This window comes from Tigriopus californicus, chromosome 4, assembly GCF_007210705.1.
Source record: "Tigriopus californicus strain San Diego chromosome 4, Tcal_SD_v2.1, whole genome shotgun sequence".
NCBI lineage: Eukaryota > Metazoa > Arthropoda > Copepoda > Harpacticoida > Harpacticidae > Tigriopus > Tigriopus californicus.
The window spans coordinates 6,474,348-6,498,264 of NC_081443.1; the positions used below are offsets into that span (position 1 = coordinate 6,474,348).

General features: G+C 42.1%; 3 protein-coding genes across 5 annotated transcripts in view; 2 read left to right on the forward strand and 1 right to left on the reverse strand.

Moving 5' to 3' along the window:
* Nucleotides 1-14,361, forward strand: part of LOC131879819 (uncharacterized Nudix hydrolase NudL-like) — a 15,143-nt gene extending 782 nt beyond the window's left edge. The window contains exons 2-3 of the mRNA XM_059226258.1: nucleotides 12,700-13,211; nucleotides 13,281-14,361. Coding sequence (XP_059082241.1) covers nucleotides 12,809-13,211; nucleotides 13,281-13,609 — 732 coding nt within the window. The 5' untranslated portion in view covers nucleotides 12,700-12,808 and the 3' untranslated portion in view covers nucleotides 13,610-14,361. The remainder of the gene's footprint in view (nucleotides 1-12,699; nucleotides 13,212-13,280) is intronic.
* Nucleotides 4,614-7,276, forward strand: LOC131879814 (la-related protein 6-like). Its single transcript, XM_059226247.1, has 2 exons — nucleotides 4,614-4,753; nucleotides 4,827-7,276. The coding sequence occupies exon 2, from the start codon at nucleotides 4,841-4,843 to the stop codon at nucleotides 6,698-6,700; it is 1,860 nt and encodes a 619-aa protein (XP_059082230.1). The 5' UTR covers nucleotides 4,614-4,753; nucleotides 4,827-4,840; the 3' UTR covers nucleotides 6,701-7,276.
* LOC131879815 (lachesin-like) lies at nucleotides 13,912-23,622 on the reverse strand. 3 transcript variants are annotated; one of them, XM_059226249.1, is made up of 10 exons: nucleotides 23,137-23,622; nucleotides 19,215-19,388; nucleotides 18,372-18,496; nucleotides 18,073-18,280; nucleotides 17,853-18,008; nucleotides 17,373-17,501; nucleotides 15,609-15,746; nucleotides 15,394-15,543; nucleotides 14,881-15,099; nucleotides 13,912-14,081 (listed from the first exon to the last, which is right to left on the reverse strand). In XM_059226249.1, the coding sequence occupies exons 1-10, from the start codon at nucleotides 23,174-23,176 to the stop codon at nucleotides 13,912-13,914; spliced, it is 1,509 nt and encodes a 502-aa protein (XP_059082232.1). In that variant the 5' UTR covers nucleotides 23,177-23,622. The 3 variants fall into 3 exon arrangements, with proteins under 3 accessions (XP_059082232.1, XP_059082231.1, XP_059082234.1); XM_059226248.1 differs by lacking the exon at nucleotides 23,137-23,622 and having other exon boundaries at nucleotides 19,215-19,557; XM_059226251.1 differs by lacking the exons at nucleotides 14,881-15,099; nucleotides 23,137-23,622 and having other exon boundaries at nucleotides 19,215-19,565.
* Between the last annotated feature and the right edge of the window lie 295 nt (nucleotides 23,623-23,917).

Here is a 23,917-nt window from a genome sequence, read left to right on the forward strand (position 1 = left end):
GCAAGAAGATTCTGTATGATTAATATATACGATGATTTTAGAATTCTTTTGTACCTTCTGTCTAAAGTATCATCTGACGATTTCTCGGATGAGATATTTACATCTTTGATACCATCTAATAAATTTACGTTTTTTACTATTGTCGGTTATGCTCGAATAGATAAACGGGTAACGAAATAGGACGGAATCTGATTGAAAATTGTACTCATTTCAAGGACAGGTGAAATTTATTCGGAGGAGACATGTTGATTTCTGAGCACCAAATCACATGAGTAATCATTGACTCAAGCTCATTTGAAGCTTGCTTGTTTGCTCCCAAAGTTGAGTGAGGGAGCCCTCTTTGTTGGTGGCTCCTCGTTCTTAGTCGTTGTCGCCGATTCCCGATCTACAGCGATACTTTGGCTTCCAGCAAGTCCTCCTCTCTCAAAATCGTGTTTTCAAGGCAACTCGAAGACCTTGATCTATCCCCCCCCCTTCTCAGTTCAACAGTCTGCGATGTAAAGAGTGCCTATCCCCTGGTACCATCCAGGAACTCAGACAGTCCAAATGCCCTCCTCCAACCCACCCACCCCTCCTGTTACCCTCACCACATCACCATTTCGCCTTCCACGTTCGAATAGCACATGGTTGTCCTGCTTTATCATCAGGGCTAGGGATCGCAACCATTGGTGGTAGACTACCTGGATGGCACTGAATCTTGTTGTCTTGACGAAACCTTTCAGACATTCATGACCCGATCCACCTGAAGAGCCTTTCGTCTACCTATTGGCCAGGATTTTTCTTCTTCTTCTGTTTCTTCGCCTCAGACTTTCAGATCTACTACATACTCATAACGGGCATGCCAGAGACGACGACGGAAAGAACGGTCCTCTTCACTTGTTGATCAGCATCCTTGACTGCATACTCTCTCCCTTGTACCCCAGTACATGCATACACTTGTAGTGCCTACGTACTGCAGAGAACATACGTACATGGCATACCCTGTTCTTGGCTAGAGTTTACACTCGTACAGACTCGTGGATGGTGCCTTAGCTGTTCATGGCCCATAGTATACCTACGTATGTATACGGTTGGGCCAACCGACATCTTTCCTTGTCGATCCAAAAGAATCTTGACGTCTGTAAATGGGAGCGATTGGTTGGCTAGATTCATTCAAATTATCTTCCCAACATACCTTTCATAACTCTAAAATATTCAATGAAACAATGAACGCACAAAAATTAAAATATTTGCTTTTGTTCCACTGAGTCACTATTGCTCATTGTGAATGACCTACATTTCGAATTCCTACTTTTTCCACACTTGCTTCCTGAGCCTCGTATACAAATGTTTCCTAGTGTAATATGTGGGACTACACAAGTGAACTGCAGTGCTGCACCTCCATAAGTTAGCCCCATTCCATCAAGCAGTTTCAAATAGCTCACTCACACACTTGCGGTTTATTAACTAGTTTCGATCAGATGAGCAAGGTGGAAATGAGGTCGTCGGGAGTGAACTTGTGTTTGATATCCATTTCTAGCCTATCGTAGAAGTCACTCACTCATGACTAAAACATTTAAAACACCTTTCATTCCTAATGCTTATTTGATCGGGGTCAGATTGAGAGAATCATTACCAAAGCGCGAAGCAGACCGTAAGGGGAAGATGTTAGTAAATTGTTTGGTGCCATTTAAAGCGGATACTCTGATCATATCTCAGGGAATTCGAGCTGTGGTGAAATCTCTGATTCAAAGTCCAGAACAGTAACGCAATGGCTTCATTTTGCTGGTTAGAAACTCAAAGGCGTGGAGCGAGCGAGCACGCTTTATTGCACAGTATGATATATTTTTTTCGTCCGCCGAATACCCGAGTTCCTGACCGGAAAACTAATCGAAGAACTATCAAACTTTCCTCACAAACCGCGTTTTTTATGCTTTTAGTCTGCACTCGACGACCAAGGTTATTCTCCCATGTTTTGTTACTGAAGGACACTTCGCAAGATTCACAACCTCCCCATCTACTTGATAGAATGCTTGCTTGCCTGCCATTTGTACCTTTTGAGTTGGCAAGTTTCTTTCCCGTTGAAACAAAAAGTGTTCTGTAATTCTAGCAGCGTGACTGGCCTATATAAGATACTTAAAATACCATGTTGGAAGCAATTCCTTTGGAAATTGTAAAATGCGCCATTTTTTAAACGTTTGTTTTAATGATTTTTAGGTTGCTCTTAAAATGTTATTGGGTCTGACATGGGATGATCCAGCCTTTAGAGAGTAACCTCAAGCAATGTTGTGGAGACGTATGCTTGCCTTCAGGGTTATTTGAAGGTTAAAAGTATCTATTAAAATTAACCGGTAACAACGCACAAGTAATGTACATGTCAACTGTCCCTGTTCCACCTTCGTGTGCCTAGTCCTACGGAGCAAGTCACCCTTCCTGACGCATGCGCTCAGTGAGACAACCCTGAAAAGGACCTGACTTGGCACCATGCAGGAGTCCCTTTTCTCATGTGTTACTCCATACGGTCGTTTATACGCCCGGCGGCCCAACATCCGTCCGTTCGTTCGTCCCGTTTCCTACCGTTCTCGTCCACGTTCTCCACAGCCTTGTTCTCGCTAGCTTCGCCTCCCTTCAACACAGATGATCGTCACTGCGAGGATGGTGAGGATGATGACGGTGATGAGGTGAGTGCGAGACTTAGGTTTGACTCAATGGCATTGGTGTTCCTGAATATACGTGATGTGTGCTGGAGTGGTACTGTGGAAGAGCCGAACACGAATTCAGAGAGATGGCTAGAATTTGAAGTCCTCAGGTAGTTGTGAGCAATACTGGCGAGACAGGGAATTAATATTGTAGTTGTCACACTGGGCCTTTTTGATGAATGACAAAATGAATGTGTTCTGAGGTATCTTTATCCGGACTAATCCTACTCTAGGAGGTTCCACATTCCAATGCACAAATCAATGGACTGTAGTTTATATTTGGGTCCTTTTCAATAGGAATTGTTAGGGTCAGAGGTCTGAAGCTTGCCCGGTTGATGAAGCCCCCCCACTGCATTATTTGTATATCTTGGCCAAAAATACAAAATCCAGCATTTTTGTAGTTTTCAGTCTGTAATGTCGTCTCAACTTCCAAAAGTTTCCTTAAGAAAACTTAGGTGGTGGGGGAGAGAGAGAGAGAGATCCTGACAGAAATGTTGAGGTTATGTTTAAATTTGAATTTAAGTGTTTATTTGAATAGAAGTAGGTAAGCTCAGAAATTACATTCGCTAATTATGCCGTTTGAGTAACTCGTCGCCAGAGTTGAAAGTTTGGTCTTCCATTTTGAATGAAAAACACCAATCAAAAAATTCATTTTCCACTCAGGTCCTAGCTTGGCGTTCAATGAGTGAGTCTAGCTCTTGTCTGGCCGCTGTCGTGCGGACTCTAGTGAACTTGTCTTTGCTTTGAAGTGCGACGGTGTGCGGGAACGAGTGAGGGGGCTTTTAAGGTCTCCCTTCGTCCTACTGCCACATTTAACAGAGTCAGTTTCAAGGCTTTTTGCCTCAGTAGTGATTGGACTAGGTGGATGTTCGCACAGAATGAGAAGAAGTTAAGTTGAAGAATATTAGTTGTTCTACACGTATACTACAGAAAAGAAAAAAGAAAAGAAAAATCCCTCAACCCAGAAGTCACTCTTGATAGAAGACCAAGGTTTCGCCAGCTTCTTATCAAATCCGTGATTTCTCTCTTCTTTACTTTGTCTACTCCTTTTGGTGCGTCATCTTGCAGTATTGTCCGCTAACCTAATTCTGCCCGTTGTATATTGGTTGCATCGCTATCAACCTGAACATAATCAGCAACTCGACTGATTGCAAAATACAAGAGAGAGTCTGACGAGTCTCAATTGCTCCTCCCTCCCTCCCTTGATCACCCACCCTCAGCACATCTGAAAACGCGTGTGACAAAGAAGATTGACCGACCATTTCAAGTCGCCATCCCTTCTTCCTCTCATCATCATCATCATCATCACCCCCACCACCAACTTCTTGTGTCTGTTTGACGAAATATCTGGGCCCACCACAACAACAATTTCGGGGTTGGATTTACACCCTCTTCAAGGACCTACGAATACCTCGAACAAACTTTCCAGGCCCCGATATCCTGTTTCAACAAGTGCCCAGTTTTGCGCGAGAGAGACACATACAGAGGAACAACAAGTTCCTGACCCCTTCAGGACGAAACCTCCCTCCCGTGTCGTTGGTTGGCCTGCGATCTGATCATTCCGATCAATACTAACTGACACGCTCAGTTTCCCTGGTCCCAAGCAATCACCCAGAGCTCACGCACTGCCTTTATTTTGCATCATCAAAGAGAAAAGAAGAAAAAAACTCTAAAACAAAAAACACTTATTCAGTGCTCCCCTCGCTATCACATGCTGAAGGGTTGCCATCGGATTTACGTGGCATTATTACCAATTAAGTGGAGCTCTCGTTGACATTCGGTCACGAGTGCATTCCAAGGATCCCCACGATCCAACAACACATCTACGTACATCTTGTACATCATCATTACTCAGTTGCTGTGATTCTCATTCCCAAGCCGGGTTTTGGCTCAACTCAGAAGAGGCCCGAGCTATTTATTATTATTTAACACCTTTTACAGAGCTATTTATTCGTGGCATTACCTCAAATTTGGATATTTGACCGAGAGAATCCAAAGCTGAAGGCATTGTGTGTTAAGCTGTGATATCCGTTCGAAATCTTTCACAAGGCCAGTACAAGAAAGTTCCTTTTGAGGTAAGAGCATCTTCATTTTTGTTTAGTTACTCTCTTCGGTGAGGTATGTCATAACTTCTCTTCTCCATTTCAGGCAACGCCATCATCATGGCCTTTTATCCCAATTTCCCGGCCATTTATGCTTATCCCATGCCTTTTGCCAATCAAGAGTTTTATGCCATGTACCCCCCTGGGTCGGCTGTGGAAGGACCCCTCTATTACGATCACCCGCATCATGCGGGTAGTCCTCATGGACGAAACTCGGTGACTGGAAACCACCCACCCAGTGTGAAGCATGGATACAACAACAGGAAAGATTCCACGGACTCCGGTATTTCGGACTATTCGTCCATCAGCAGCCGCAAGACGTCTAGTACTTCAACCATCAGCAATGCCAGCATCATGGAGGATCAAAGCCACTTGGATGATATAAAGGAGGAGCTCCCTTTCGAGGAACCGGATGAGGACCTTTGCGAGCAGATCGCCCGCCAAGTTGAGTTTTACTTCTCAGATGCCAACATCACCAAGGACAAGTTCCTGCTCAAGCACGTCAAGCGAAACAAGGAAGGATTTGTTTCTTTGAAGCTCATCTCAAGCTTCAAACGTGTGAAACATTTAACGAAGGATTGGCGGCAAGTCGCTTTTGCCATCGAGAAGAAATCTGACATCTTGGAAGTCAACGACTTAAAGACCAAGGTTCGTCGTTTGGATGCCTTGCCCGAGTACGATGAGACCACGCCCTCTCGAACTGTGGTCGCTTTGGATTTACCTTTGGAACGCCCAACAATTGAGGGTGTGGCTGAGATTTTCTCCGTGTGTGGGGATATTGTCCTTATTCGCATCCTTCGTCCAGGAAATCCTGTTCCTGCCGACATCAAACCTTTCGTCAACAAGCACCCCGAGATGACTGCCAAGGTGTGCGCACTTGTTGAATTTGAACGGACGGAGTTTGCCCTGAAGGCTGTCCGTGAATTGGATAACGAAGAAGAAGATAAAATGAAGGTTATGGAGTTGACTGCTCCTCCTCCAAAGACCACTAAAAAAGACGACAAGAAGAAGAACTCGAAGGCTATGCTCCAGCAGCAATCCTCTTGTGGTCCTTCTCGTCGGTTCAGCCATGCTGGATTCAATTTGCCTCCCCAGCATGCCAGCCCTGATCACATGGTTCTTGGACCACGAAGAAGAATTTCTCTTTACCACAACATGAAATTTTCCGCTTTGAGTGAGGAGCAACACCAAAAGGAGCAACAACTCGGTGGTCTCAATCCCAATGCCCCCTCTTTCAACATGCAACAGCGAAGAATTTCTCGACCTCCGTTTGTTCATCCTCACTTGGAATTGGCGGCTATGAACCAGGCCATGCAAGGTGGAGCTCCTATGTATCCACATGGCCCGTGGATGACTCGAAGAATTTCTGGTCTTGGACCTGAGATGGCCGCTTCCGGATTAGCCATCCCCCCAAATGTGCTCCGCTTGCCTAGAGGTCCCGACAAGGGCAAAGGCTTCAACAAGTGGTGCCGCAACCGCATGGATGTTAACCCCCACCCTAACACAAGCCCCAAGAAGCCTTCTTATGCTGTGCCAATCGTTGCTCCCACCTCTGAGGAGAAAAATCTGAAAGCTAGTGGCGGGTCAAGTGGCGAACCATTGCCCATTGACAAGAAGGTCAAGGAAGTTACCGGACCCTCACCTGCGCCTCATTCCCCTGAAGAGGCTGCTGCCCCTGAGGTAGTGGATGCTGCCCCTGTTGCTCCTGCTGCTCCTGCTGCTCCTGCTGCTCCTGCCGCTACTGCCGCTCCTGCTGCAGGTGTTGTTGCACCTAATGTCGAGGTTATTGTGGAAGGAGCGGCTGCTCTTGCCGTAAACGCCAATGGTAGTCCCGACTTGTGTGACTCCGGAAACGAGGATGACGTGAGCTTCTCTGATGACCAAGATGTGGAAGCTCTCGAAAACGAGAGATCCCGCTGAGATCGCCCCCTTTGGGAAACTAGTCATTAAGTGTATAGTCAATATCCCCACTCCAGTTTCATCCGTCTCCGTTCCTGCTCCTCAAATCCTTTACAATGACCCAATGATTTCAACCTTTTTCCCTCGCCTCTACTTAATAAGGTCCTAGACCTCTCCATACCACCTTTACACGCCCTGCCACCCGTTTTGGGACACTGTATACAGTCATTCTTATTAGTAGGTTAGACTCCACGAAATCATTCATTCATCCTTGGTGATGGGAATATCTCTATTTCTGCTTCCCATACTTTATGTGAAGTATCTTCAGAAACCTCTTGGTTAACACCTTGCTTCAGAACTCATACTGTAAAAGTTTCATGATGGAAATTTCCAAAAAACAGCCACGAGCCACACCCCTTGACCCCAAGTTCAAAATTGTCCATGAAATTCTTGATCGGTAAAAGAGCAACTTGTTATTCTGTGAAAAGAACTCTATTTAAGATATTTAAGATACATTAAATATTTATGCATACTCTCAAGCACATTTGTTACCGATATATTTGGAAATTTCCCTAAAATACAAACTCATTTTCCGGATGTATGTGCTCCATTTTTTTAGTTGGTAAGAAGTTTCGGCTACCTCTATCCATTTCGTACATCCAAGTCCATACCTTTGCACAAGTACGTACAAAATGCAGACAGAGCTTTGCCACTTTTTATGAGATAGATAAGTTCTCGTTCCTCATTTCCGCGTCGAGATTTTTTGTCTTTTTGTCGCTGATCATCCATAGAATAGCATGCGGAAACGAAGCAACTTCAGACTAACCTTGGACTTTTGGGGGAGGAACTTCCTAAACTGGATATGTGTATTGCCATTTGAATGCTCCAAAGTGTTCCTGATTCTCGATCTTACACTTGCCAATGGACTCATACCTCTGAAACGTTTCAGAGGGGGGGGGGAGCTTGGATTGTACTTTGTAGGTCTGATGTGCAGACAAAGACCTTGAATTGACGAACCTATCCCTCGGCCATGCTATCGTGTCTTGTTGAGCTTGCTTCCTTCGACTCTACAGGCCTCTGCGTCAATAGCACAATAACTACCAGTGCGTCAGCCAATCAGAGATGTAAACTCGAGGTCATCCATCCTACACGTTCTACCGTCCGTTGGACTGAGGATGGCCGTGCTAGAGAGATCAACGGCGAATACGCAGGTAATCCCAATCGCCTTGCCTTTGGCCATTGGATCCTGGCTGGGCAATATCTACCAGGGTGTTGGCCTTATGTATTACTTGGCTAGGAAGGTGCCTGTGGTCTGTGGAGCGTTGGTTAGACAGGCTGAATAGTTTCATAAGGTCTCGATATTTCAGGCTGTGACATTTGAAAGAGCTTCAAATCGTCCAATGATGTGCGTACATCCCGGTAGTTGAACTGATCAGTGTATTTGTGCCATAGTGAATATTTCATTTTCTAAGTCCGTGTTCAAGCTTTTTTTGCTTCTTGCATTTGGCTGATAACTATAGCCTTATGTTTCTGTTGCTCTATGTCCACCCTTTCTATCATTGTACATATGCACACTTGGTAAGCCGGGGTTCAAATGTGCCTGATTTATGTCTATGCTACACGTACATCCGTGCCTTGAACACTAGGGATAATGGTTGGAGCCCTTAGGTTAGATAGCAAGATGTATTTACCGTTCTCAAACCAAACGCCTTGTGTCTTTTTATGGTCCTGTGTTGCCCTATTCCTGCCATAGAGCTTGGCACTCTTCTGAGATCCCGGAGCAGTTCTAATCACGGAAGTGAATAAGACGTTGTCGCCCTTCTCGTTGCTTCGTCCAACAATTGGTTGGAACACAATAACAACCTTAGAACAAAGACAAACTGACGACCCCCTGACTTCTAAATCAAAAATTGATAAAACAAGTATGCTTGTCCTGTACAAGGAAAGATACTTGGTAACTACGTTAGATCAGCCATCGGCATGATTTTCAATAACCACTTTTAGCCAAGAAGATGGAAGGAAGGAATCCGTTGACCAAAAGATTGTGTGTCGTGACTTGCATTTGCCCGAAGGTCATTATTGCGGTGTTAAAACAGGCCATATGATTGATTGCAACTACATTAACAGCAATGCACTGGACTCGATTGCCTCTTTTTCAAAAATGTTATCATTAGAGGTCCTAAAAATAGTGTTTTAGGTTATGAAAATCAGGCAAAATAAGGGAGAAAAAGGTGAAAAAGTTGTCAATCTGATCGGTTATTGAAGCATTATGATGGTGTTTTTTTTAGGCAAAAAATGCTTGATGCTTGTTTCCCCCGATTTTCTTGTTGTTTGGTCTCAGAAATATAGTCTTGTCTTTACATCAACGAAAACTTGAATATCAATGTAAACTCATATCTATGACTTTTACGTAAAATTATATTTTGAAGTATCCTGAAATCATGGTCCAGGACAAAGTAGATGAGGGTTGTCGAGACGAGTTGTCCGTTGGGTCGAGGGGTCCTGGAACCGCAAAATAGTGTGTAAAAGCCATCATATGGAATGTACTGTGTAGGGTGTTTCTAAATTACTCTCACCACTCTCTTTGCCTTCTTGAATGCTTTCCCTGCCTTTAAAGAATTGCTTGATCATATTGAGTGTAAATCTAAAGGGACTATATAAAATACCTAACACTTTATCAGGAATGATCCAATTTTAGTCTAATGGAGATTTGTAACACTCTGACTTTCGGCCATTTGAAGACTGACTCCTGTATTGTATTGTATTGTATTGTATTGAATATGACAGGATGATTGTTTAAATGGAGAAGGTCAAATTTTTGTCAACTCTCAATAACAAATTGTCACAGAATGATTTCCTTAACTTTTCTCTTGAATATGTTTTAGAGATGGCGCTTTTTGAACTTCCATTGGTAAAGAATTCCAAATATTTACATTTTTTTGAGACAAGAATTTTCTTCTAATGTCAAGGTTGCATTTTGAATTTGAGAAGTTCATCTTGTCACTGCTTCTAGTTTTCGCCGATTTCTCTGATAATCGTCCGAATGGACCCTGTAACCCCAGATATTTGCACTTAGTCTGGTCTGTTGTAAAATGATTCGCCGTTCTCATCAATGGTTCGAGGATGGACACCGAAAAGCTGACCCACTTCCCTCTGCTTCTTGCCGCTCTTCAGCAGACCCTCAGTTTTGGTTCTGACACATCAAGACTGTACTCATTTGCATTTACGAACATAGCTTTGGTGACACTATGGGGCCCTTATCAATAGCCCTTAGGCAAAGATTAGATCATCTGCAGTATGGCACTATTTTATTTGTTCAACAGTTCCTCGTAATAAAAGCTTGGGGTTCAATGCAAGGGAATATTTGCCAGACCAATGCAGCCCCAAATTTCTTTCCACCCACTTTGAATTTCTCCAAAATGTTCCCTTAACATGACCAAGACCTTTCCATTTCCCCGTAAATCCTCGGTTTTAGGTTATTTCATGGTTAAATTCGCGAAAAAGTTTTTATTACCGAAATGGTTTGAATGTTAAGTTTGCCTGAAAAATTACCTTTCCGACCTCTATCACAAAATCATGGAGGAAATTCGGGTTTGGTTTCGCCTGTTCCTGAATTCATTTCCAATCCCATCAAGGCGGTGGAAAAAGTGATCAAAACCTAAGTAATTGTAGACTTGCCAATTTCGCCCCTGTCCAAAAGAAATGCTAATCTTTTAGTCAAAAACTCTTGGACAAGTTTTTGACTAAAATTCCGGATCAACCTTATATTCAAGGATTAGCCAGATCAGCCAACTCCAATTCGTCGGTCGATCAAATGATATATATATATAAAAGTCAAGTATAATAAATAATCTTCTCGTCTTGAACTGCTGAGATTCCAATCCCGGTAGCGGTAAGGAAGTCCGCACCAAAAAAAAACCATTTGATACGAGCCGCTTATTTTGACAAACACTGGACATTTCTGTACTTGTTTGGTTTACTAAATCATTGGACCATGAAGGAATTTTTAGTCAAATTTAAGTCCATTTTTTATTGAACGAATCAACTAGCTAATAATCACTCGTCAAAGCAACAATTTGTGTTAATACGGTTTTATTTTAACTAACGATCGCCTCAAAACGATACTAATCTATTGGATATAGATAATTTTTGGATTTATAAACACCCTCTGGCGTCTTAAAAATCCTTTAACGTGTTTTAGCTCCTTAGTCCAAACACTTTTCCAGGTAACGTCTGATCGGCAAAAATTGGATCATTTGTTAAAGCCAATACATGTGCTGTTGTAGTTTGGTGGATGAGTGAGCATTTTTATAATCATTTTTTACGGTGTGATGTTGTTGACGGTCTTTCTTATCCAGTTAAGGAAAACAATAAACCCATCGTTGTAGAACAGTCCCAAACTTCAGCTGGCTTCAAAAGTCGAATTTTAACTTTCAGCCAAAATTCGAAGTACCGGGTGCCCGTTAAAAAAACCAGAGCTCTGGTTTTTGCATAGTGAATTAAAGATCGATTGTACTTTGAAGGTTGCGTTTCGTCAAATTGGTGTGATTGTAGTAAGGCATGCTATCCCGTACTTCGTCAAAGCTTTTCTTGAACGTTTTTGACTGGCAAGTTGGTTTGGGGTGTCTTTGTTCCCTAGTAATAAAGACGCAAAACATTCGTATAACAAAGTCCGTTGCTGACGCAACATGTTGATGTTGTTTATAAATTCAATTTAACGTTTGGCGACGTTGATTTCAAGTAATCATCAATTTAAGGTGGGCTTTGTTTAAGTATCTCTAATTGTTTCCAAATGCGAGCGCTATGTAACTAAGGTGTTTTACGTGGATTATTGAACTTGTTACAATTATATTGCCTATTAACGTGATGCTAAATTTCAAAATGTATTCCTGAACCGGAAAAGACGAAAGGATTCAGTTTTTCTTAAAGTCTAATTCAGCATGGGTGGGCACATAAATTTGGAGATCAAGGTGGTAGCATGGTGTTTAACAACATTTGACAGGCTTAGTGAGTAGGTAAACAACTTTTCATGCTCATGAAGACTACTGCAGTTTCAACTGACGTTTAGACCAATCACGGACTTCTAGAGATGTGGACTGCGAACGTAAGTCAAAATGTTGCATCTCCTAAATCGTTCGTCTTATTCCAAATAAACACTTGATAAACCAGACCTCGTTGAATAGATGAACTTGGCCAAATTCGAGCCCAAACCTATGCTTTGGCAACACAGGAGACATGGTAGGTCAAAGTAATGTAGCAAACACCACAAAAAATTCGAATTTTCGGCCTGCTCTTGGTCAGCTACATAAGCTTTTGACAACATAACTTTGAAACGATCCACTTTACAAGTTAATGATATAAAAATGATCATCTTTAATTGAGGAGCTTTACGTTTCTTATTTTTATTCCTTTTGATTCGAAAAGTGGCTCAGAGTTACAATGACCAAGAGCGAGCAAGCCGATTTGGCGGAAAGCTCGTTCGCAGTCCATATTTTTAGAAGTCCGTTGACCAATACACTTCATCTGCAGAAAACAGACCCCAAAACCCAATTGATTTGACCTCTAAATATGAACAATGATACGGTTGAGGAGAGAGCGAGAGTTCATTACCAATCATGAAATTGAATAACTTGACCCATGCCAATATGGAAATTTTACGCTTTCAAACAACTTGGCATTTTCTTATGACTTAGCTTGAAACAAGGCGGTCCTTGGGTTTGCTTCGGAATAGGTTGCGTTATTCTTATAATTCGACTTTCAACGGAAGGACATAAATGCTGTGTCATAAATATAATGAATATCTATTTGTCATCGAGTTTTTTACGATTATTCAAGGAAATTTAGCCAAGCCAATGATTGGAGAGTGGCGTTTTTTCCCAGCACTAAATAGATTAGATTGTTTGGTTCATATCCGTATTCCGTTTCATTTCTTTGTCACCCAGTGGCGCTCTGCACAACAATGTCCGCACTGTCATCAGCGCCCTCTTAATACGTATCACGGCACTTTGATTCCAAAACAGATGATCATGGCTCTCCACCTGAATGGATACATAACCCAAATCTGTCAACCGAATCATCCATGTACCAGTATCATTTTGGGCGACAAGTTCCAATCATACGTTTTTGGACATGAAGTGGTGGAGCACGACACGAAAATGGACCAAATGCCTGGGTCAAGAGTTTGGAACTTACTCCAAAGCACAATTGCTGTCTCCAGAACATAAGCAAGCCACGATAGAAAAAATGCGCAAGTTGAGGCCTTTTCGATTGGCTTTAACGGGAAAAGAAACAAAACAAGCCTCTGTGTTAGTGCCTCTCTGTGTGGATGAACATGAAAAAGTGTGTCTCTTATTCAATAAAAGAACAGGAAAAATGAACTCGCATTCCAACGAAGTGAGCTTTCCGGGAGGAAAAGCCGAAAATGGAGAAACTATCATCGAAACTGCTCTCAGAGAAACGGAGGAGGAGCTTAGTATCAAGAGTAAAGATATCGAAATTTGGGGTACTTTGCCTGCCTTGGGCAACAAAACCGGTAGATAATTTTCAATCTATGTCTTATGTGTACATCGTGTTCACCTGGCTTTATTATATTCATTAACAGGAGATATGGCTGTGACACCTGTGATAGGTCGGCTCTTAAAAGAGCCATTCCTTCCGGCGAAAGTCGATTTCTGTAAGGGGGAGGTTCACGAGGTGTTTTTGATGAGTATGGATGATTTGCAAGACCCAAAAGTGACCCGGTTCACCCAATTTCGAGTCGGTAATGCCTTTCGGAGCTATTCTTTGCCGGTTTATGATGCCCATCCCCATCGGATTTGGGGACTCACCGCTATCATAGCTCATCAATTCCTCTCGAGTTTCCTCCCTCAGCATCAGCACGCAATGCGATATCAACGCCCGTTAAATCTCGAATCGCCGAAAAGTGACTAAATTGCTCTGGTTGACTTGGAAAGAATTGAAAAGAAAGTTTCATACATATTTTTATACCTGTGCTCTATTCCGAAAATGGATAGAAGTCCTTATGACACAATCAAGAAATGATAGTGAGGTAGCATTGAATTAACTTTACTAACGATGCTCAACGTTCATTAAATACAAATGGAGGTGGTGGTTTTGACAATGACATATTTGGCATGCATGAGATGAGACTTCCATTTCCTGTTTCATTTGACATAGCCTTGTCAATATCCAAAGGATTTGAGATCGAAGTGACCACGTGGCGAGTTAGCGGGTCAAATGAGTGCGAGGTCGATCAAACGGCTGAAACTGAGCAACGCCAAGAGTTTGGGGAAGGCGATAAGGCCAGAAGCAGTGCTGGCATCGTAAGAGCTTGGGAAATGGTGCGGTGGCTCTTCATATTTGTTGGCACTTTGCTGCGATGGATACTGATTTGTGATATCCGCTAGAAAAAATGGAACACAAATTGATGTTAGTAGTAAGTAGTGCGAATGATTCTGATATATAGAAATATTCTGTTTTGGAATGTTGAATTTTCTGTCGATTCTTGATCTGTAATAATGACTATCTTATGCTCATGTTTGTTTCATGATGAATGATTTTTCACAAGTTGCCAAAATATGTTGAATACACATATAAACGAAGATGATCGAAAACTTTGGGAATGTTATTCAAACGACATAATTATTTGAATGCTAAAATAGAAATATATACTTTTGAAATAACTTTGCTAATGACTAATAATCAAAATTAGCTTGATATTGCTGTTTTTTCCCGCCTACCTTTAAGTATTTTTGTACTTCAAGTATGACAATTTGCTTTGATTCACGGTTAGCTTCCGTGGCATAATCTATCGCTCGTTAAAATTGAATTCAATGTTTCTACTTTTTTTCCTATTTACTGTCCTCAGCTCTACTCATATTCACCACGCTTCTAATCGTCATTTAGCTGATTGATAGATTGCGTTAAACTTAGTAGACTCGTAGTAGTTGATTTTAAATCGGACTGGCAGTGACATATTGCATCGGTTTTTTTGCGAGATGCATGCCGCAAGTTTCAAATTTAGGAGTATTTCTTAGTTACATCCCCATGTGATCTTTATTTACAACTGATACACTCTTAACAAATTCATACCACTAGTTTCTGACTTTGATATTGTACATGTCCGTGCGTATGACTCCATATCTGTTTGGAGGCCCTACAGAACTTGTCATTTTCCGCAATCAGAAGGCCCTCATGATTACCTGTGTAGCCGTTTTGGTACTTCGTTCGTTTCCGCTTCTGGCCTGAATGTCGTCCGTTATTGATATTGGAACTGCCTGGAACAAAGGGATCGTAGCCAAAGACATTGGCCGAGTCGGCCGAGTCGAACTCGGACATGTCCGAGGTGCTCAAAGTGCTCACTTCTTCAGATTTCTCGTCAAGAGGAAGGTGTCGTAAAGTGGTGCTGGGAAGAACACGCTCTGAAGACCGGAAAATAAGGTCACCCAATATGAGAAGAGAGAGACAGAGCGATAGTAGATAGATACAGGAAGTAGGAAATAACAATCAAAATACGTTCAACCATCAACGCTTGTACACAACACGATTGAAATGTCAAATCGACAGTCATTTTTGCTTAATTGGGAAAAAGTCCAAATTATGATACATCATTGATAACGACAGTTCATCGAGAGAAGGGTGTTGGCCAGATTTAATGATACGAACACGAATTCAAGTTAGCATGGTCACCGTCATGGTTTTACAACATGGCTTACCTTTCAATTTTATTGCTCCATCTTGTTGACCCAACGAATTCTTGGCCACACAGAGATAGGTGCCCAGATCGTTTTGTTGAACATCATTGATGTGCAATTTTGTGTGGGTAATATGGTCGTCGCTTTTTTCTATAGACCTGAACTTGGATCCTACGGATAAAAAGGGCACATTAATAAGGATTGAGAGTATTTTCATGACATCGAATGGATCAGACCTGAGGTGATGGCGGATCCATTCTCGAAGGTCCAGTAGTGAATAGCGGGTGGATATGATTCTGTATTGCATTGTAACGTTATATTGTAACCAATAGGGACCAATTCGTATTGGTTTTGAACCCAAACCATGGGAGCAACTGGAGAAGATAAATATTTGAAACACTGGTTTAACCAACCTCTTTCAACCTTACTGATCCGAGTTTTGTATATTCTCCCGAAGAATGAACGATGCCGATTTGCAGCCAGCCAGTATTGGCTTCCGACTCTGCGGCAAATTCTAGCAACCATAAAGGTTCTTGGCTTTTCGAAATTATTGCCTTTACACATGATTTGCTTTCCCGAAGATTGTATCTGATCTCGAGATGTAAATCTTGACATTCCAAAGGGAGCTCTTACAAGTAGGGGTCCCCTCGTTTGCTCGTTCGTTTGGCCGTTTTTTTTCCTTCGTCCGTTTGTTTCCAGCTCTCCTAAGGCTGGATCCTTGTCTTAAAAGACCATTTGACTTGCTCATTGCAACCATGGATTATAATCAGAACAGACTTGGCTCTTACGCGGGACTGGCTCATCATAGACATGCCACTTATGTAGAGAAAGTCGAGATCCAACTCCAGATAAATCAGGGAGAGCTCATTGTACTACCTGGTAGTGACTTCTGATATTGAGCTTGAGCACGATCCCCACTGTGAGCACCTGCTTTCTCGGGATAACATCAATCAATTTAGATGGAAGCCTGATCTACGTTCAATGAGTCTGTGGGCTACCCAGAGGCCTGAGCTCTAATCGTGGTCGGGAGAATGTGAGGGTAAGTGTGTTCCTAAGAATTGTTTCCTGCTGGGACTGTTCCATTGGCGCGATCCTTCTTCTTAACTGGTCGAGACTAGAATTTAAATTGTCGGTCTCATTTTTCTTCTCGCCCACCCGGAGAACCAGGCAAGAGAGCTTCCCAATGCCCATGTAGCAACAGAAGTAGTAGTAGCAGCAGTACTAGTGGTGCTGTGGAAATGGCTAACCACCCCCTGGTTCTTTTTAACTGTTACTAACTACTGTATGTACATGGGCTCGTTCCCGTGTACGTACACAGTGAGTACGCATTCCTCCCGTTTATTTGCTGTGCAACTGTTGACGGAATCGCAAGGCTTTTTCGGTGATTGTATGAGTTAAATCAAAGCGTCAAAGACCTTTCATTCAAAAAAGTATTTCTTGGCCTCTGGACAAAAACACATGTTAATGGAAGTACAGTGGTTGGAGCCACTGGACGGCGTGAAGACGAGAAGACTTTCTTCTTGTTCCAATTTGTGGATCTTGAGTTAGTTGAAGTAGATTTACAGATGCTATTAATGCGCTTCCCTTCTTTTTCTCCCTCTCATCTTCTTTAAAGCTTGCTCAAGTGGCCAAAAGGTGCGTTTAATTGGATGTGTTTTCCACGTGGAGAACGGATCTTGGATAAACTCCATTTCCCGTTCCTTAGTCATTATTCAATGAATAGTCTGTTCGGAAGATTTGTATCCTGTGGAACCCTGATAAGATCTGCAGTTTATTCGCTGGATGCAGTCCCAAATGGAGGTCAAATTGCCTTTCTGGGACGAGAATTCTAAGTCAATGGCTTTATGAACCCACAAACTAAATTGAACTTTGGCCCTTAAAGATTCCACTTCATTGCCCCTTTCGGGGTAAAAGCTGAATAGAAGCACGGATTTTTCAGCTTGGACCGCATTGTCGTTTGAAGTTGGTGGTATTTTTATCGCTGACTGAATAATACTTACACTGGACTTTGAGACCGATGGTTTTTGTAACTGTGGGTGGCACGCCATTACTAGCGATGCAATAATATTTCCCAATATGTGCCCGGGCTGCATTGGGAATGACTAATGAATTGCCCTCCACGGAAACCACTTTGACATGAAAAAAAAGAGCCAGAATTTGACTTGTGTGTCAGGATTGCCATGACCAAATCCGATTCTACCCAATCCGATCATTCAACTCAAAGGATTCGTTTTATGTTGCTTTCATTTACTCATCACCATGTTGCCCAAGTAGCAATAGTGTTAAGAGAACGAGATGAGTGCAATTCCCCATGTTTCATTACGCAGCCCTGAATTTCATGGTTCAAAGGAGTTCCAAGCAAGCAAGTTCCAAGAGTGAGTTTGCATTTTGTGGCACTTGAAAGCCATTGATTTTGGTGGGAGTGGAAACAGAAACGTGAAGAAAGGGTGCCAGCCAGCCAGCCCTGTGGGTCTTCTTACCCATGCCCCCTTGGTATCGAATCATTTTCGCATCCACACGCCTCCATCGCAACTTTGGACGAGGTGAACCTGTAGCTTCACACGTGAGATTCACGGCAGTGTTCTCCCTCACCACCACATCCGAGGACGACCGAGAATCCACTATTTTTGGTGGAACTGCGAACAACCGTTGGGATATTGTGCACTAGTCTAGGTATTATTCCAAGAAAGAGTTACTTACCCACAACTTCGAGATATCCCTTTTGACTTCGCATTGGATCCGTGTTGATTTGACACATGTACCAGCCTCGGTCAGATTCCGCCACATTCTCGAGATGCAATCTCCAGATCTCATGGTCATGATGGGATAATGATACTCGTTGATTTCGGGTTATGATGTGATGATGGATGGTGAGAATGGTTTGGGTATCGACTCGCACCCATGCCACCTGAACAAGAATTTGAGGAGGGTGTGAGGAGAGTATTTCTTTTTCTTATTGACTTGATTTCTCAGAAGTGGCCGAGAATGATTGAGCTCACCTTGTAATTTCCTAAATTTTTGACCTGACATGTGAGTTTAACTGAGTTTCCCGCCCGGACCGTGTTGTTTTCCACGTGATTTAAAAACGACGGCAACTCTCGGATTTCCTCGAACATTGAGTTTTCTATAAGATGCGAAATGATTAGTTTCCCTTAGTGATTAAAAATTCATTTTTAGCGCCGCGTTGGCCCTCGCAGTTTGTTGGTCGGTTACAAGATTAGATGTTTGGGTGGAGAAAGTTAGTTTTATATGCAACCCGATACGCACTAATTTGGAGTGTAACAAAAAGAAGCGGGAACTTTTCGTCTTCTCCTTTCGCTCCGTGTTCCCCTGCTCTCGAATTGGAATGCTTAAGGGAGTTGGGAGATAAATCGCCCCCAAGGAAAACAGCCCGAAATGGGAACCTGCTAGTCTTGTTCCTAGTCTTGTTCCATGCCAGGATGGGACCCCTCAAAACTTGACTGCAATGCCAGCTATACCCAAGGTTTTCCCTTCTTATACTCCACTTGATATCCCAGAACGGGAGCTACAAAACTTTGGCTCCGGTGTGGTCCTTCCTTCACTTCTCAAGGTGTGGAACGTGGGATAGGAACAGTTTTTCTAACCATCTTCAGCCTTCAAAGGGCATTTGCTCCATATGGGGGCATACAAGGGGAAGAGGAAGGAAAAATAAGAAGAAGAATAACAAAAACTTTCTTTATGATAAAATTGAGCCGTTGAGTCGTGGACAATGCTGTCGAGTGATAAGGATAATGATGAAGCCAGAGGTTGATGCACTGGAGATATCGCTAAAGCATCATCCTCTGTTCAATCAGACGGATTAGCTGTGCTGAAATCATTACCTTCTCCAATTGGATTGCTATACAAAGACATGGTGTTGCTCCCACGGACATGTCTTCTTCTCAGGCGATGGCTTGGCTCCCAGTTATGGCTTCTGTTTCCATTGATGTTGGCTGTTGTTCCAATCTGAAAATCTTTTCGCGCCCAACCCGGATGAAAATGTTCCGATTGAGAACCTGGATGGGAGGGAAAGAAAGAGAACGAGAAATGAGAAAATGCCAAAAAAGGTGAAATTGAATTAGCTCTTTTCCCTTTGGACCAAGAACCTGATGGAACCATTTGTCTATATTGATCCAATACAAATCAGATGTTCGGATCGCTTGATGCTTTTGCGTCTCTCTTGGATCAAGTATGGCACACCTCATGAAGCGGAAAGTCTTTGTTTGAGCTTGCAGATTTCATTTCAATTGAACTAGCCCTTTCCCAAACCTGCAATCAAGGCCCCACACCATCAGAGGCTCCTGAACGGGCTAAAGAATCTCAAGTGATGAATCTCTTCGATCGTAGCTCATAAATCAAGTAAGTTTGCCCAATCACCGTTCTCATCCATCAAGAAAAGGTCAAGCGATAAAATAGACCTTCTCTCTTCAATGGATCTCATTTAGACAATAGACCTCAAATTTTGCTCGCCCGCTGGCCGCTTCATCATAAAAGAATCAAGTTTTCCTATTATCCCTCCAATTTCTTTCTCATATTCAATGGGAACCGGACCGAGGCTGGACTTTGTGTGGTCCAGCACCACCACCACCCTTCCTCCACCATCCATCTAACAACTATCGTTCGGTTCCTTCGCTCTCCCAAGGTCTGGCTTCATCCGAAAGTACAGAACTAAAACGCTGTTTGTGTGAGGAAAACCATGTGCATGCACTCGAATGTACTACAATGTTACTCGTGGCTGGTGGAAGTGTGAAAATCTGGAACCAATATTTGACGCAAACGAGCCCTTTTGAGGGTGATGTGTCAAAACTTGTATTGATGGAGCACCCTTGGAACCATATTGAAAACATCCCATGAAGAAGGTCAGGCTGTAGAAAACCTGACTTGAAGTGGGTTAGAACCCATTCCCTCTGTCTGCCAGGCACCCACAGCAGTACTTCAGTGTGCACACGTAGTACAGCATAGCTCAGGCGATCTTTGGCGAGTGAGGGGAAGAAATACCAAGTGCTGGCTCCAAACAAATAGCCCTCATTACACCCTCCACATCACACCATTTTCCGTGGTATCGGAAAGATCGTACCAACACATCGAGGCTAGCTTGAGACCCACGACTGTCGTACGTAGATTACTGGTTGGATAGCATCCCGATGAGCCCAATGAGTCCAACGAGTCCAACGAGTCCAACGAGCCCAACAGAAGCTCTTTACGTTGGCCCGAGGCTTTGGTGGGGAAAGACGAATATGCCCCCTGGTCATGAGACACTCACCGTGGAACACCAACTTGCCTCCCTTAGTCAGGCTTGTTGTTCTCTTAAGACAATTTACTTCTCATATTGGCCTTCCAATTATTGAGTTCGGATGAGCGTGACTAACTTTGTCAACACCACGATCACCCACGAAACGAGTGCAAAATTGTGTCACTTCGAACGGGGAACACTTTTGCCTGCCAGTGCAATGCCCAGGGCCATTGACGGTGGCCGTATTATTCTTGGATCATTAGCATGGAACTACTAAGTGACAGATGCAGTGGCGCAAGAATGCAATTGCATATTTAAATGCCTCTTGAAGCGAATAAATGACTTAAAACGCTTAAGGTAGGTTTTAGTTACCGTTGTACGAATCCAACGGGATGCCCATTGAAGTACGTGGACAAGTACTATGGGTATCAATTCAACCTTTCAAAGTTATGTAAGTTATTCATTAGATCCAGAGATTATTAGATCATGAGATTATCGCGTAATAGAGGATGAAATCATCACTCACCCAATGAAACGTACAACGCTCAAGAACTGAATGATGTTGCCCGTAATGGTTATTAACACATGCTTAATCTTCAGTAGGAGAATATCATGAATACTGTTTATTCAGCCTATTGTATCAATGTTACGCCTCCTATGGGACATAATGACTGATGAAGGTGCAAATTTCAAGTGCAGCTCCTAAAAATAAAACTAGCTATCTTTCACTGTGGCATTACCGCCACTTGTGCCGGTTTTAATAAAGGATTTCGAGCGTGTTATGTTACATTCAGAATGTATCATCTCTTGTTTGTAGTAAACCTAGCGAAACAAAAAAATACTTTCGTTTGCAGTGTAAAACGTGTGTAACGTATTAAAAGGTGAGTAAGTCTTGGAATTCTGCGATCAACGTGCGTACAAGTATTCCTTGGCTCCGCGAGGATGCAATTTTTGTCCAGAGGCATAAATTTTTTGTTCTAAAAAATCAGACAATATTGCTTTAATAATTCCTAATTAAGTGGATCCAAACGCTTTGAACAATGACCAATCTGAAAAAATACAATTCTTGAAGCTAAGCTTTTCAGTAGGTTAGGCAAGTGCGTTAAATATGAACAAATTGTTTGAAAAGTACACAGCATGATGTCAGATCATTATTAAAAGTGAAAATAGGGTTTCTGGTGACAAAGGCGAGGCTTGATTGAAATGTTCTTATTCCTGGCAGAGCTTATCCGACCTTTTCCATTGCTTCACTGGCTAATTTAGTTCTTTTGTAGACACTGCTTTATGAAGAAAGCATTTTTACAATAGTTAAGGAATATATCTTTGAGCTCTTCTTTTTTGAAAGTTAAACCTTGCTCTTTTCAAGTTGTTCAGTATTTTCTGTAAATCTATGTTATTCACCTAAATGAGTCATTTGTTTGCACTTTTTTGTTTATTCATAGTGATTATATAACGGTCAGCTAGATCACTACAAATGGGCTTTCAAAGAATATGTTTTTAGCGGATAAAAAAGACAATACCAATCAATTTCTAATCAATGCTCAACAGTATGAGTATTGAGGAACTGAATCAACATTGAAATGTAATTAAAGATCATTTAGATTTATGTGACGCTCAGAAATCGTGTCTAAGATGAATTGATGTTTAATTGCGTGTGCTTTGAAAGTAACAATCAAATTGACTTTTCAATGTAGATCAAGTGCTGGCTGTTGTTTTAGCCGGTGCCTGAAGTGGCTCACAACTCATCATTATTGTCCACATTTATTGTGAGGGTCAATTCAACATTAGGTTAGATAATAGGATCAAATGACCTATTCAAGTAGACTGATCTGCCCTAAGTACCAAAGTGAAGATGCCAGGTAGTAAATTGTTCATGGTATGGCGGATGCAAGGTCAGCCATGTTGAATATTGATGAGGTCAATGAGATGATAGTTAGTGATTTGTTACCATAAGCTTTTGGCTATTTATATCACTGAATGTGGACATGTATAAGCTGAGAGCAAAATCTCGCAGCAAAGGGCACTAGAAAGTGACCATCAGTTAGACGATTTTCAGCTTTCCGTTTCGAATGTTGACAAATACCATCAGTTAACGTCGAATAATCCGATGGGGATTTTGAGTGGAAATAAAATGAAGAAATAATCAAATAACTATCCCAGACACTACAAAATTAATATTTCCATGTCTGTTGAATTTGATTGAAAGTGACTCATGGGTATTGTTCGAAGCTGAGTAGATGCTGCCGATGATTTCACTGTAAATGAGCCAATCATTTGCAAATATAGCCTGTTCATATCACATCTCAATTTATCATACCCATTTGATCAAAATATTTTAGACAAGATCCAATGACTGAATGATCATTTTTGAGTAAAGTTCCACCACCAATTCAACCCTGTGGCTACCAAATTTGAACAAGGAAAAACAATTAAATTCATGCCGATTTTCCCACAAATGATTGGGGGTTAAACTTCACTATAGAATACTTTTTCTGGTGGATGGTTCGAATGGATCTCATGGTTGTTCTTACCTTTGACACACAAGGCAAATATGAATCCTACTAAAAACATGATGACTTCAAGCACTAGTCAACATTGTTATCGGAATCCAAATCTTGAAATGATTGCTACAGATTATTGATGTCGAATGGTTTGCACTCAGAACATTGTTATAGATAAAGAATAATTAATTAATGACTTCAGCTGATGACCACTCAAACGACAGTCTTAAAATACTTGGAATTCTTGATCTGCACATCAGTGCTTGGGTTGATTGTAGAATCAAATGAACCACCTTGTCCCTCCTCTTAGAAGCTGTAGTTGTTACGAAAATCTTTCGGAATCGACTTTCCCGTCAAGCCTGATTTCAACCGTCGTTCACTCGCTGATTCCCCGGTCCGGTTTCCGTGCAACCTTCTTTCGTTCCGTGCGAACCAAACTGAGGCAGCTTTCCCGCCAAAAGATTGGTTATCGGCTTGTCACTGAGGTAAAAGCGAATTCAAATCGAGCTCCAAAGCGTGCCCAATTTATCACTGAATTTGTTCCATTTGATCTTTGAATACACCTTTGATTATTCCCATAGTGTTCGTATACAAATTCATTTTGTATGCTACACTGCAGAACTTGAACATATTGTTTTCATACGCTGCAATCTCTTGGATTATTTTATTACTTGCTCGCACGTTCAATGTGATTGAGTGAAATCATTTGAAATACCTAGCTTACGACTTTCACATGCGTATATTTACTTTTCGTCTCAAAAATTGTGGTTGAACATTTACTAATCTATGCATACTGTTCGGTGGCGAATGT

What these genes read in the sequence shown, in the direction of transcription:
- LOC131879814 (XM_059226247.1), top strand. Translation starts at nt 4,841, where the DNA reads ATGGCCTTTTATCCCAATTTCCCGGCCATTTATGCTTATCCCATGCCT.
- LOC131879815 (XM_059226248.1), bottom strand. Translation starts at nt 19,491, where the DNA reads ATGGTTCCATCAGGTTCTTGGTCCAAAGGGAAAAGAGCTAATTCAATT. An exon ending in GGGATATCTCGAAGTTGTGG is followed by an intron (nt 18,009 to 18,072) that starts GTAAGTAACTCT and finishes GGTTGTTCGCAG; the next exon opens with TTCCACCAAAAATAGTGGAT. An exon ending in TGGATCCGCCATCACCTCAG is followed by an intron (nt 15,544 to 15,608) that starts GTCTGATCCATT and finishes TTTTATCCGTAG; the next exon opens with GATCCAAGTTCAGGTCTATA.